Below are 11,998 nucleotides of genomic sequence, written 5' to 3'. Positions count from 1 at the left end.
GCGTCGTGTTGGGGAGCAGCGATCTCTGCCTGAAGCCCTGGAAAACTGCTGCCAATCAGTCTAGACAATACTGAGCTTAGTGGGCCAGTGGTCTGATCTGGTATAAGGCAGCTTCATATGTTGGCTGTGGTCTATTCAGGGGTCATTTCCTGCGGGAGCGCACAGGAGCGGAGCTCCGGCAGTAAGGAGCCCAGGGGGCGGGCACATGCAACAAGCCCCGCCCCCTGCTCCCAGCAGCCCTCAGTTGGGCCAAGAATCAGTCAGGTAAGTCGCAGAGGGCCCCCCCCCCTTCAAGTACAAACTCTCCCTCCTCTGTGAGGGCAGATCTGCACGTCCCCCCCCCAATAGCTAGCAATCCACAACAATCCAGTGGAGCCTGAGTAGTGGTTGTTGCCTTCTGACACACTTCTGGTGATGTCGGGGTGTGTGGCATATGCAAATAAGTTATGCTGATAAGTTATGCTAATGAGCTCCTGCACCTCTTTTTCTAGGACATTACCCCTGGGTCTATTAATATCTCTAGGGTTGCCAGTTGGAGACTGAGGGGGATGAAGACCTGTGGTTGGCCACTGGCAATGGTGTAATACCACATCAAGGGGGGAAACCCTCTAGGAATTGCCAGAAATGCTAACCTTCCTCTCTAGGAATTGCTGGAGACTCTGCAAAGTTTAGTAAAACCATCTAGTTTTACCATAGTGTTTCTGGTGATTCCTAGAGAGTTGCAATGTGACTTCTAGGTTTTTCATTTCTAAACAGAGCACGGGCAGGAAATGAAAGGCAGGGTGGGGAACCTCCCACTAGGGGACTGGCAACTCCACAAAATCTCACATACAACCACAGGTGCCTTGTTTCCTTACCAGCAAAGGACCAGGTCCCCCGAAGCAAAAGAAGCATTATACCTTTTCCATTTGAGTCCACTTGTCCAGAACATCGCTTGCAAAATTGAAATATTCAGGCACTTCCTGTTCACCCCGGTTTATAGCTTCATAGTATGAGGTAATTGGAAAGGTAATGCATCTCTTGGCTTGGTGGTGGAGGAAAAAGCAAGGTGACGGCAGCCTCCTGAAGAATTTTAAGAGCGTCTTCATGGCTCGTAAGACAGCTTGAACACTTTGATCAGCTTTGTTCCTCTGTAACATTTTTTTTTAAAAAAACAGTTATTACCTGGAATGCATCATTACATTATACCTGTTCTGAAGGTTTTGCAGTGGAATCCAAGATTCAGTTTAAAGTTGTGGTTTTGACCTGTAAAACCTTTCATGGCTTGGGGCCCACATATCTGAAGGTTGCTTGAAACACAGCTGCGTGGAGGCCACGTCACATGCCAGGCCTGTAGCCGTGTTGGTACGAAAGGGGGCAACGCTTCATCAGTCATTTCTCATGCCCCTCCAAACAGCACTAGGGGTTGATGTGAAATCTGTCACACATCTTTCAAGGGTAAATTCTCTATGTGAGCCTGCTTCGGCCCTGAGCCTGCTTCAGTGGGGAGGGGGGTATAAATAGAACTAATAAACAAACAAGGAAGGAAGGAAGGAGTTGAGGTTAAAAGGTGTTAATCCTGTCATAAATCTTCCAAGGGTGACTTCTCTATGTAATGGGCTAGAACAGAATCAGCAGTTAGCAGGGCTGAAGAGTCCTGACTTAAAAAGCCTGTGGGGGGGGGGGATGTTGGAGTAAAGCAGAGAGAGACAGAGAGATTAAGCCATGAAGGGGTAACAGTGGTGTTGTAGCCCTGATCTGGATAGCCCACAAAAGCCACATCTTGCCAGATCTCAGAAGCTAGGCAGAGTCGACTCTGGCAAGTACTTGGATGGGAGACCTCCTTGGAATACCAACAGTCAGGAGGTGGGGGCAGGCTTTATTCAGCCACCTCTCTGAATATCCTCCAAGCCCCCAGTAGGGTCAGGGTTTTCTTTTGTACTTCAGTTCGTGGTTCGTGGCTGAACCACGAACCTATATGAACCAGGAGGTTGGTTCACAAAGTGAACCGGTTTGTATGGGTTCATGCCTCTTGCTTTCCACTCCCCGCCACTTTTCACGGAGAGCAGAAATCGGGTTAAAATAACTCCCAGCCATTTAAACCAAACAGCTGAGTGGTGTTGTTTGGTTTAAATGGCTCAAAGCTGAACCCCCAAAAGCCCCTTTAAACAGCTGAGCCATGCAGAGCAGTTTGCTCTCTACCCCAGGGGCTGGCTGCCTGCTGAAGAAAGCCCCTTTAGGCAGCTAAGCCACGGGAGCGGGCTGCCCCCATGGCTCATCTGTTTCCGATCTAATCAGCTGAGTGGGGAGGAGAAAGCAGGGGTTTGCTCCCCACAAACCTCCATGAACTGCCTTAAAAGTTCATGGAGGTTCTTGGTCGGGCTGCAGCTCTATGCGAACCACAAACTGCCTGCGTATACAGGCAAGGCGGGATACAAATAGAAATAAATAAATAAATTCATCATGAACAAAGGTTCGTGAGCCAGTTCATGCCCTTCCCTAGTTGTAGCAGAGCAAAACAAAGAAAAAGAGAGAGAACAGGTTCCACAATAATCCTGTAAAACTCTTATTGCTGGGGAAATTATTTTGGACAGAAGACTAATTAATAATAAGGGATTTAGGCCCAGTGGTAAGTGAGCACAAATCTTCTTTTGGTAATACATGTCACCCCACAGGAATCTTATTCACCCTATGTTTGTTCACTGAGAAAACAATGCTACTCACAGCTGGCCCTGATCCAGTGCATTTTTATTTATTTTATTTAATTTCTACCTTTCTCACTGAGACTATAAATGGGTTTCACGGTGTAAGTCAATGCAATCAAGCAGATGAGACATCTAATAAAAATTCAATAAAACTAGGTTTGCAGTAATTTGAAACAGAACCCCCAAAAAGTATACATTGTATGTGAAACAATGCAGGAAATGGTATTACAAAGGTAATAATATACCTGTTCCTTTTATAAAAGCTCAATTCCATTATCCTATAGCTCTGTGATGCTCTGTATTCCTGGTGCTTGGGGAGGGGCAAGAGTGGGAGGGCTTCTAGTGTCCTGGCCCCACTGGTAGACCTCCTGATGGCACCTGGTATTTTTGGCCACTGTGTGACAGAGTGTTGGATTGGATGGACCATTGGCCTGATCCAACATTGGCTTCTCATATGTTCTTAAAATCCCCTCTTGAAGCATTCCATGTTACACAGTTGGCAAAATGACAAAAGTGTGGGAGCTGTCCTGACTTCCTCAGAAAGGCCATTCCACAAACGGGAGCCACAACAGAAAATGCATGCGCATGGGCAGTTGCTGATCCTTCCCATTTGTTGGGTAGCACCCTTAGAAGCCTTGAGCTAGTGATTTACAGAGAAAAGAAGGTTGTGTTTGCAGTTTCAGGTTTCAGTAACCGGGAAGAAAGACTCCCACACGTCCTTAATTCTGCACAATATATAAAACATTTGCTTGGGAGGGCCTTTTTAAAAAGCTAATACAGAACAGGACTGTTGTCTGTGCTGCAGTGTACACTATATATTATTGATTTGTTGTATGTTTTATCATGCTCTTACAGCATTGTTTTCATTTTTTGTAATTCCATTTTCTGCACTGCTTGACGTAGCATGTCTGATGCTTGTTTGCACTTTTCTAATTTTTGTAATCCTAGTCCTATTGCATTGCTTATTAGTTCTTTCGTGCTATTCCATCACATTGTTCTATACCATGTAATCCACCTTAAATTCTCAAGTGGAAAATTGGTAAATAAGTAATAAAGTATAAATAAATAAATAGCAATGGACTGACCACCAGTGTACTCTTTTGCCCCTCCCCAATAAAAATGTTCTGGCTATGAGCCTGCCCAAGAACCCTTTTGTGGAGATAATTTTATTAATTTGGTGCATTTTTTTATACCACTGTGCCTCCAATGAATTCAAGAGTGGTGAACATGCATCTGCCCTCCTCTGTTATATCCTCAAAAGGACCCCTAGGAGGGAGGCTGAGAGGAGGTGGCCCAGTGGGTGCGTTCAGACGGGGCGTTTCTGTCGGCATAAACTGCACCAGTTGGAACTGGTGCAGTTTATCCTGGCAGAAACGCGATCACACTTACCTCCATCTTCCAGATCCCTTCGGTGGACGCCCGCTCACACGCTGCGGGCGTCTGCGTTTTTTTTAAAGCACAGTTTGAGCATGCGCATAGGCAGCCATTCACAGAATGGCGATTTTTGTGCATGCTCAACCCCCCCATTACATTTAAACTTTAAAGGTAAGGATTTACCTTTAAAGTTTAAAGCCCAACCTGGCCTCCCTGTAGTCCCGGAGTCCTCCGGGAAGTTAAACTAAGGGCTTTTTTTCTTTCTTAACAAACGTTCGGGGCGAAGCTTCGCCCGAGCGCATATCGCTTACTTTAAAAAAAAAATGGCGAGGGAAAGCCGGAAGCCTGGGCCGCACGGGTAGGGCGGGATATAAATCCCAAAATAAATAAATAAATATAAATAATAAATAAGTGTCTCTGCAACGTTGGAGAGCGATCAGACGCCGGGGTGCACCGTTTACAACCGTTGCACTCAGTTTACCACCACTTGGGACCTAGTGGCAGAGTGCAACGGTGTAAAGGGCTTTACACCGGTTAGGGACAGGAGGCAGATGTTCGTCGTGTGAACGCCGGTGAGTACACCGGTTGCAACCGGAACCCTAACCGATGTAAAGCCCCCGTCTGAACGCACCCAGTGAGTTTCATGGCAAATGTGGATTTGAACCTGGGTCTTCCCAGTCCAAGTGCAACCTTCTAACCACCACACCACAGGTTCTTCATGTTTGTTTCCAGGCTGTTTTCAGGCCCCTGGTAGGTTCTTGGCTAGTTTTCACTGCTTGTTTTAATATCGATGCAGTTTGGCATTGTTTTTACTTTGCGAGCAACCCCAAGCAGGTGTCTAGAGGGGCAGCACACAGGATTTCAAAGTGAGTGAGTAATGAAGGGAAGTGAACAAAACCGGGAACATCCGCTCATCTCTGGTATCTGCATGCGCTGTTTTTCAGCAGCACACTAGAGGGCAAGCCGTCACACCGAATCTCTTGGACACACACTCTGGTTCAGTTTTGCTGTGTTTGCCCGTGAAGACAGTTTTCCAGGCTTTTCCCTAGAAGGTTTGTGAGAGGAAGGGAGGAGGGGGGAGTGAGGGGGGGCCCATCCTGTGTGTCTGAGATCAGCCGTGCCATACTGGAAAAAAGGACTGGAAGCATGGATTACTCCTAGCATTAATATTTTTGCACGCTTGAAAAAATATGTTTTATTTGGTATGGTTCAGAGTGTTAGACAAGCTCCACCCATCCCGGCACTCAGGAAACTGTAAATCTCAACTTTTTCAGGGAGCGTTTGAGGCCAGCTGAGCTGTTCTGATGGGGAAGGCAAGCAAAGTTTGGGTGCTGGCCAATGCTCCCTCTAAGCTGTGGAGTCTTGTGAGCAAAAATTCTACTTTGTGAGCTCCTGGCATTAAAGTTGTGAGCGAGCGATTTGGGCTGCTGCATAAACTAGTTTGCTCTGGAGCCCTCCTTCCTGAGCTACGACAGAAATGTGTGAGCTGGAGGCTAAAAAACTGTGAGCTAGCTCACACTAACTCAGCTTAGCGGGAACACTGGTGCTGGCTGAATTGCATATTCTGACAAAGACCACCCTTGCATGCTTTCCCCCCCCCCCGCCCCACCCCCTGGCCTTTTTCTTTAAGTCCTTGAGTTTAACCAGAAGCATTTCTTCACGAGCCTGTGCATTTACTGATAAAAGCCTCTCGGCAAAGGATTTACCTTCAAGAGGTGGGAAAGGGAAAACACGAACTCCGAACAAACGACCTCGTTGGCCTTGCCGTACACTTGGGTAGGATTAAGCTGGTGGCCCGATCACTGGAGAGGAGCCCTCTTTGGTTTGCTCAGATGTGCAGGCCTGACAGTACAGAAACACCAGCAAGATCACAGTTGCTTCTTCCTTTTGACTTCTAGTTCCAGGAAATCCCTGCCGCCTGCAGGAGCAGGCAGATATCAAGTGACCTCAGCCTATGAGAGGCTGGGGAATCAGGGGTGGGGTTGAGGGGTGGGGAGTTCAGTGAAGGAAACGTCTTGCCGTGGCCTCAGATTGCTGGCAGACGGTGTGGCGCCGGATAGGGCTTGGGGAAGCTACATAGAAACAGGGGGAAACTACGAGGAGAATAACAACGTTTGAGTCCAGTGGCGGCACCTTTAAGACCAACAAAGTTTTATTCCTGGTATAAGCTTTCGTGTGCACACATGCGCGAAGGCTTATACCAGGATTAAGACTTATTATTATTATGCCCCACCTGTACCAGGAGAACAGTCAGGTAGTTCGGTTTTGGCCAGTGAAGGGAAAAAAACCTCAGACATGATACATAGGACTCAGGGGCCAGTAAAGAGGCCGGAATCGAGTACGTATCCCGTGTTACCTTATGGAAATGGTAGCTCCGTTAGGGACTCGTGAGGCTACTGAGGGAAATAATCCCCCGAGACAAGCTAACCCTGTTTCAATAGACCGAGGGTGATTTCCCACAAGCACTGCTCTGTGCTCACTCTTCTCTTTGGCCCGTGTCAGTTTCACACAAGCTGCTGCGCGACCACATTTTGCCCCGCAGCTTCGTGCGATTTTACCCGCGTCTACTCAATCCTGTTTTTTTGAGGATTGAGTAGATGCGGGGGAAATCACACGAAGCTGCCGGGCAAAATGCGGCAGCACAGCAGCTTGTGTGAAATTGACACATACCATTGGGGCAAAAGGGAGGAGTGAGTGCGGAGCAGCGCTTGTGGGAAATCTTTCTGAGATTCTTTGGTTCAAGGAGGCGCTCCAAAAGAAAACATTTTCTCTTTCTTTCTGGCAGGATGTGTGTGTGAAATTGTAACTGTTTTAAAGCAGAGCTTTGCTGTCCCTTGCTGTGAATAACCAATGCTTTTGTTGCATTCCTTGTCTTATCCACCAGTGCAGGAAAATAGGAATAGTTGTTTCCTGTGCAATCAGGGAGCCTGATTGGATCCCAGTGCACCTTCGCCACCAGCTTCCAGAACCAATCAAAGCCTTTGTCTGATAGATGGATGTGTTCCGTTCACCTAGGGAAGGGGGCTGTTACCGATGAAAGGCATGTTCTTGGGGCCACGTACTAACATTGCAGCTTCTCTGCCGAAGTGGTTGAAACCCTTTCACTCGAAAAAAAGAACAAACCATTTTATCACACTTTTTGTTGAGAGAAAGCATCACTCAGGACCAATGTTCCCTCTAAGCTGTGGAGTCTTGTGAGCAAAAATTCTACTGGTATTAAAGTTGTGAGTGAGCGATTTGGCTGCTGCATAAACCAGTTTGCTCTGGAGCCCTCCTTCCTGCGCTAAGACCAAAATGTGTGAGCCAGAGGCTAAAAAACTGTAAGCTAGCTCACACTCACTCAGCTTAGAGGGAACACTGCTCAGGACAGTCTTCCCAGTTTACAATCATCTAGCATGCCAGGATATTAGGTGGATTAGTATGTAAATTAAGCCAGACTGATGGCTTTAGTTAACTTTTATTTATTTATTTATTTATTTTTATTTACATTGCATTTATATACCACCCATGACCCCTAATTTACAGTGTACTGCTACTGGTATAGTCGCAGTAGTTAACCTACCTAGGGCCACAGATTTTTAGGGGGGGGGGGACTTCCCTACCGACACCCTTGTTGGCGGCGCGTTCTCTCTTCTTTCCGGCGTCCTCAGCTGACCAGCACCACCTCAGGCGGCTCAATGTTTGTCCTTCGTGTGCGACCGCCCTCCGGCTGCAGCTTCCGGCTTGCGTCCTTCCGGCTCCTGCCGTGCTGCGCCGTCCTGCGTTCGCACCACCGTGGCTCCGCCTTCGTCAGGTCCGGTCAGGAACTCTGCTGCCGCCGCCATTGTTGTTGCCGCTACCGTCTCCGTTGCCGCTGCCAACACTCCTGGCCCGGAACCAGGAGGTAACTTTCTGATGATTGATGCACACCCAAATAATGCTTTAGAAATCATGATGCGTGCCCCCTACCCTTGTGCTGTCTGTACTAGAAGAACCCTGCTGTGAACAACTGCAGTGATGCACATCTCCCCCACCCCCACCCTGCAAATGCTCCCGTGTCTCCCTTCACTAGGCATGGTCCTTGTCCTCTAGCCCCTGAGCCTAGGAAATCAATGCCTCTGTTGTGCCTTGGGGAGAGACATGCCAGGGATGCCATTCCGAAGTGCTGTTAATGTGGATACGCAGGGACCCCATTTCTTCATGTCCAGATTTCAGACTTCCCTGTTATATAGAGGAGCATTCCATTTTGCTGCTCATTAAAAAAAAATCTAGGATGTCAAGGAGAAAGCTAGGTGAGAACCTCACAACCTGACATGCTAATTTTCTATATGCATACATCAAAAAAACAACAACAACTAAGATCATGGCATCCGGCCCCATCACTCCTTGGCAAATAGAAGGGGAAGTCGTGGAAGTAGTGACAGACTTCACGTTCCTGGGATCCCAGATCACCACAGACTGTGACTGCAGCCATGAAATTAAAAGACGCCTGCTCCTTGGGAAGAAAGCGATGGCAAACCTAAACAGCATGATAAAAAGTAGAGACATCACCCTGCCAACAAACGTCCGCATGGTCAAAGCAATGGTATTCCCAGTAGTCATGTATGGTTGCGAGAGTTGGACTCTAAGGAAGGCCGAGCGCCAAAGAATAGATTATTTTGAGCTATGGTGCTGGAGAAGACTCTTGAGACTGCAAGAAGATCAAATCAGTCAATCCTACAAGAAATCAACCCTGACTGTTCCCTGGAAGGCCAGATAATGAACCTGAAGCTCAAATACTTTGGCCACCCAATGAGAAGGGAGCACTCACTGGAGAAGACCCTGATGCTGGGAAAGACTGAAGGTCAAAGAAGACGGGGACGGCAAAGGATGAGATGGTTAGACAGTGTCATAGATGCAACGAACATGAAATTGAGCCAACTTCAGAGGACGGCGGAAGACAGGAGGGCCTGGCGGGAGCTGGTCGATGGGGTTGCGAAGAGTCAGACTCGACTGTGCGACTGAACAACAAATACAAAAAATGCCTTGCTACAGTCATGCAAGCCGTCCTCACAAGCCTGTACCATCACGTGCCGAGTGATCTGTTGCATTTTATCCTGCCCTTCCGCCACGCAGAGCAGAGCAGAGCAGAGCAGCATAAATGTTCCCCCACCCTCCCAGTTTCAGCTTCATAACAATCCTGTTCGGGAGGTTACGTTGAGAGAGAATGACCAGGCTGAGGTCACTCGCTGAGCAGAGACCTTCCCTGCCCTCTTCAGCCCTGCACTGCTTTGGTCCTCTGCCCACCTCCCTTTCCATTGATGACATGCAGGGCTTGGTTGTAGGGAGGCAACACATGCAGAGTCATTGAGAGGGGGCAATGGGGGGGGGACAAAATTCAGGGGGTGCAAGTCAGCTTGAGGGCCTGTGAAGCCAAAGTCATGTTGCATTCAGCAAATGCATTTCAGTTTATGTTACTTTTAATGCAGTTCTGCGCTGCAGCCAGTAGGGACAACGGAGAAGGCAGAAGACAGTAAACAGCGGTAGCTCTGACTACCTGTCGGCTTTGCTTTCCTGCAAAGTTTACTATAAGGAGCTCGAGGCAAACACTTGTCTATTAGGAGATGCTACTAAGCCCGTCAAGGCAACACCATCAAGCATGTCTGAATGGTGAGATCCGGTTCCGGTCCCGACGAGAGAGGTCGCACAGAGAGAGAGCTCTAAGCGTTCTTCTCCTTTCCACTCTTTTCTATAGACTTTAAACAACAAGCAAAGTTCTCTCCCGTAGAGAGAGACCTAGCAAGGAGCTCACCCCCAGGTCTGGGGAGGGTGGCGACTCCCCCCAGTTAATTCTGGGTTCACTCCGAGGCAGGGAAGAATGAGAAGCTGAGAGACGAGAAACCCCCATCAACTTCAGCAACAGCCGAGACCATAGGACCAAAGGAGTCTTCAAGGAAAATTGCCCAACAACAGTGGAAGCTAAGTACCTTTATAATTTATTGTTATTAAGAGCGACAGGTTTAAAAGAAAATAAAGAGCAGAGAGGAGGGGGGGAAACATAAGACTTGCGCAAGGGTAGAAAGGGGCTAGAGTTTAAAAAACAAAAGCGGCTACTAACAGAGCGCACAGAAAGAGAAACGACAACCAATTAAGCGCGAAAAGATTGGAAAATAAAATAAAAACTACATAACTGTTACTTTCTCTCCAGTTAGCAGCATAAGCCGGCCCCTTTAAGACGAGCGAGAGAGAGTTCCAGAGCTCCAGAGTGACGAGGTCTTTTTCTTCAGCATTGGCATCGGCAGCGACGAGGAGGAGTGGAGGTGCGGTGACGTCGTCGAGAGGCGCGGAGAAAGAGGCGGGGCAGAGGAAAGCAGAGGCGGTTTCGGAGGAGGAGCAAGGAGCGGAGGGACGGCCGAACGAGGGAAGAAAGCAGCCAAAGAACGGAAAGACGCTGACGCAGACGCAGAAGGTGTGGAGGGGTGACGCAAAACCCGGAAGTTAAAGAGAAAAATAAGACGCTTTTTTTTTTTGGCATATAAAGACAAGGATAAAGATAACAGCGCACTGAGTTAAAGGACTAGAAACAAACTGTAACGAGGAAGACACGAGCTAGGAGTGAAAAAGGAAAATAAGAGACAATAACGCAAACTAGAATAAAGTGTTATTAAAGTGACATTACATATATATATATATACAACCAATACACACATAAACCCAAACTAAAGTAGAGACCCTTAAAGGCAGAATAACACCCAAGTGTGATTAAAAAGAGAGGGAAGGGTAAAGGCAACCTGCCCAAGAAAACAACAACTTAAAAGTGAAGTAGAGGAAGAATATAGAGGATACTCAAAAAATTAAGAGACATTTAAAAAAAAAAAAAACCTCAACAAACCAAGAGTGAGGCAAAGGAAAAATACAGAGGGCATCTAAATACTAGAAAACATTGAAAGACATTAAAGACAATTAAAAATAACTAAGTGAAACAAATATAGCAATTTACCAAATCTAGTAAAATCTAGTAAATATTGTAAAAAATGGCAACAGGTGCAGGAGGCAATAGAAAAGGGTCCATACCCTCCCCAGGGCAGGCAGGAACCACTTCCCAACTGAAAGCTAATATTTCTCAACAATCAATGAAAGAACTAAAACAATATATACAAGAAAGTTTGGCAGAAATGTTCCATCAGAACATGGAAGTTACCCTACCAAATTTAATTAAGAAAGAGATAGCCCCCATAAGTGATAGAATGGAGGAGATTGCAAACCAAATTAAAACAGAAACGGAGGAGATTAAAAAACAAATGTTTGAAAATAAAAAAGAAATTTCTGAAATCACAAAAACCTCAAATAAGTTAGTAGAAAAAACGCAAATGCTGGATGTGGAAATGCAAGAAATGAAAATTAAAAATGAGAAGCTAGAAGAAACTGTGATAAATTTCGAAATGGAAAGGGCAGGATTTATAATTAGATGCCAGAACATTCCAGAAGAAATAGAAGACAGTCTAAAAGAAGTCATAGCAGGATCCTTTGCAGAACAACTAAACATTGATACAAAAGAGGATATTTACAGAGACATTGAAACTGTGTTTAGGAGAAACTCAGCATACGCCAAAAGATACCAAAAGATGCAATTATGCCAGAATCATGGGAAGATGCCATCATATCATTGATCCACAAGCCGGACACAAACGAAAAAGAGATACAAAATTATAGACCGATTTCTCTACTTAACGCAGATTATAAAATTTTTGCAAGTATTGTTGCAGCGAGATTCAAAAAAGTGCTACAACAAGAGATACATCAAGACCAAGCGGGCTTCCTACCAAAAAGGCAGATGAAAAATAACATAAGAACAGTTATAAATATACTTGAATATTATGAAGAACATCCTGAGAAACAAATGGCGCTAATTTTTTTAGATGCTGAAAAAGCATTTGATAATGTATCATGGGACTTTCTAAAATTAAAATTGAAGACATGGG

General features: G+C 46.3%; 2 protein-coding genes across 2 annotated transcripts in view; one reads left to right on the top strand and one right to left on the bottom strand.

Moving 5' to 3' along the window:
- LOC107114573 (acyl-coenzyme A synthetase ACSM4, mitochondrial-like) overlaps positions 1 to 5,948 on the bottom strand; it is a 28,790-nt gene extending 22,842 nt beyond the window's left edge. The window contains exons 1-2 of the mRNA XM_015416111.1: positions 5,765 to 5,948; positions 900 to 1,130 (exon numbers count right to left, since the gene is read on the bottom strand). Of these exons, the coding sequence (XP_015271597.1) occupies positions 900 to 1,088 (189 nt within the window). The 5' untranslated portion in view covers positions 1,089 to 1,130; positions 5,765 to 5,948. The remainder of the gene's footprint in view (positions 1 to 899; positions 1,131 to 5,764) is intronic.
- A 3,727-nt stretch (positions 5,949 to 9,675) lies between these two features.
- The window catches only part of PDILT (protein disulfide isomerase-like, testis expressed), a 34,315-nt gene continuing 31,992 nt past the window's right edge, over positions 9,676 to 11,998 (top strand). Inside the window, exons 1-2 of the mRNA XM_015416110.1 lie at positions 9,676 to 9,686; positions 10,304 to 10,485. Coding sequence (XP_015271596.1) covers positions 9,676 to 9,686; positions 10,304 to 10,485 — 193 coding nt within the window. The remainder of the gene's footprint in view (positions 9,687 to 10,303; positions 10,486 to 11,998) is intronic.

The sequence above is a fragment of the Gekko japonicus genome, unplaced genomic scaffold, assembly GCF_001447785.1.
Source record: "Gekko japonicus isolate JY-2015 unplaced genomic scaffold, Gekko_japonicus_V1.1 scaffold321, whole genome shotgun sequence".
Classification (NCBI taxonomy): domain Eukaryota; kingdom Metazoa; phylum Chordata; class Lepidosauria; order Squamata; family Gekkonidae; genus Gekko; species Gekko japonicus.
The sequence above is the reverse complement of the archived record's forward strand: the minus strand, read 5'-3'. Positions and strand labels throughout refer to the sequence as shown.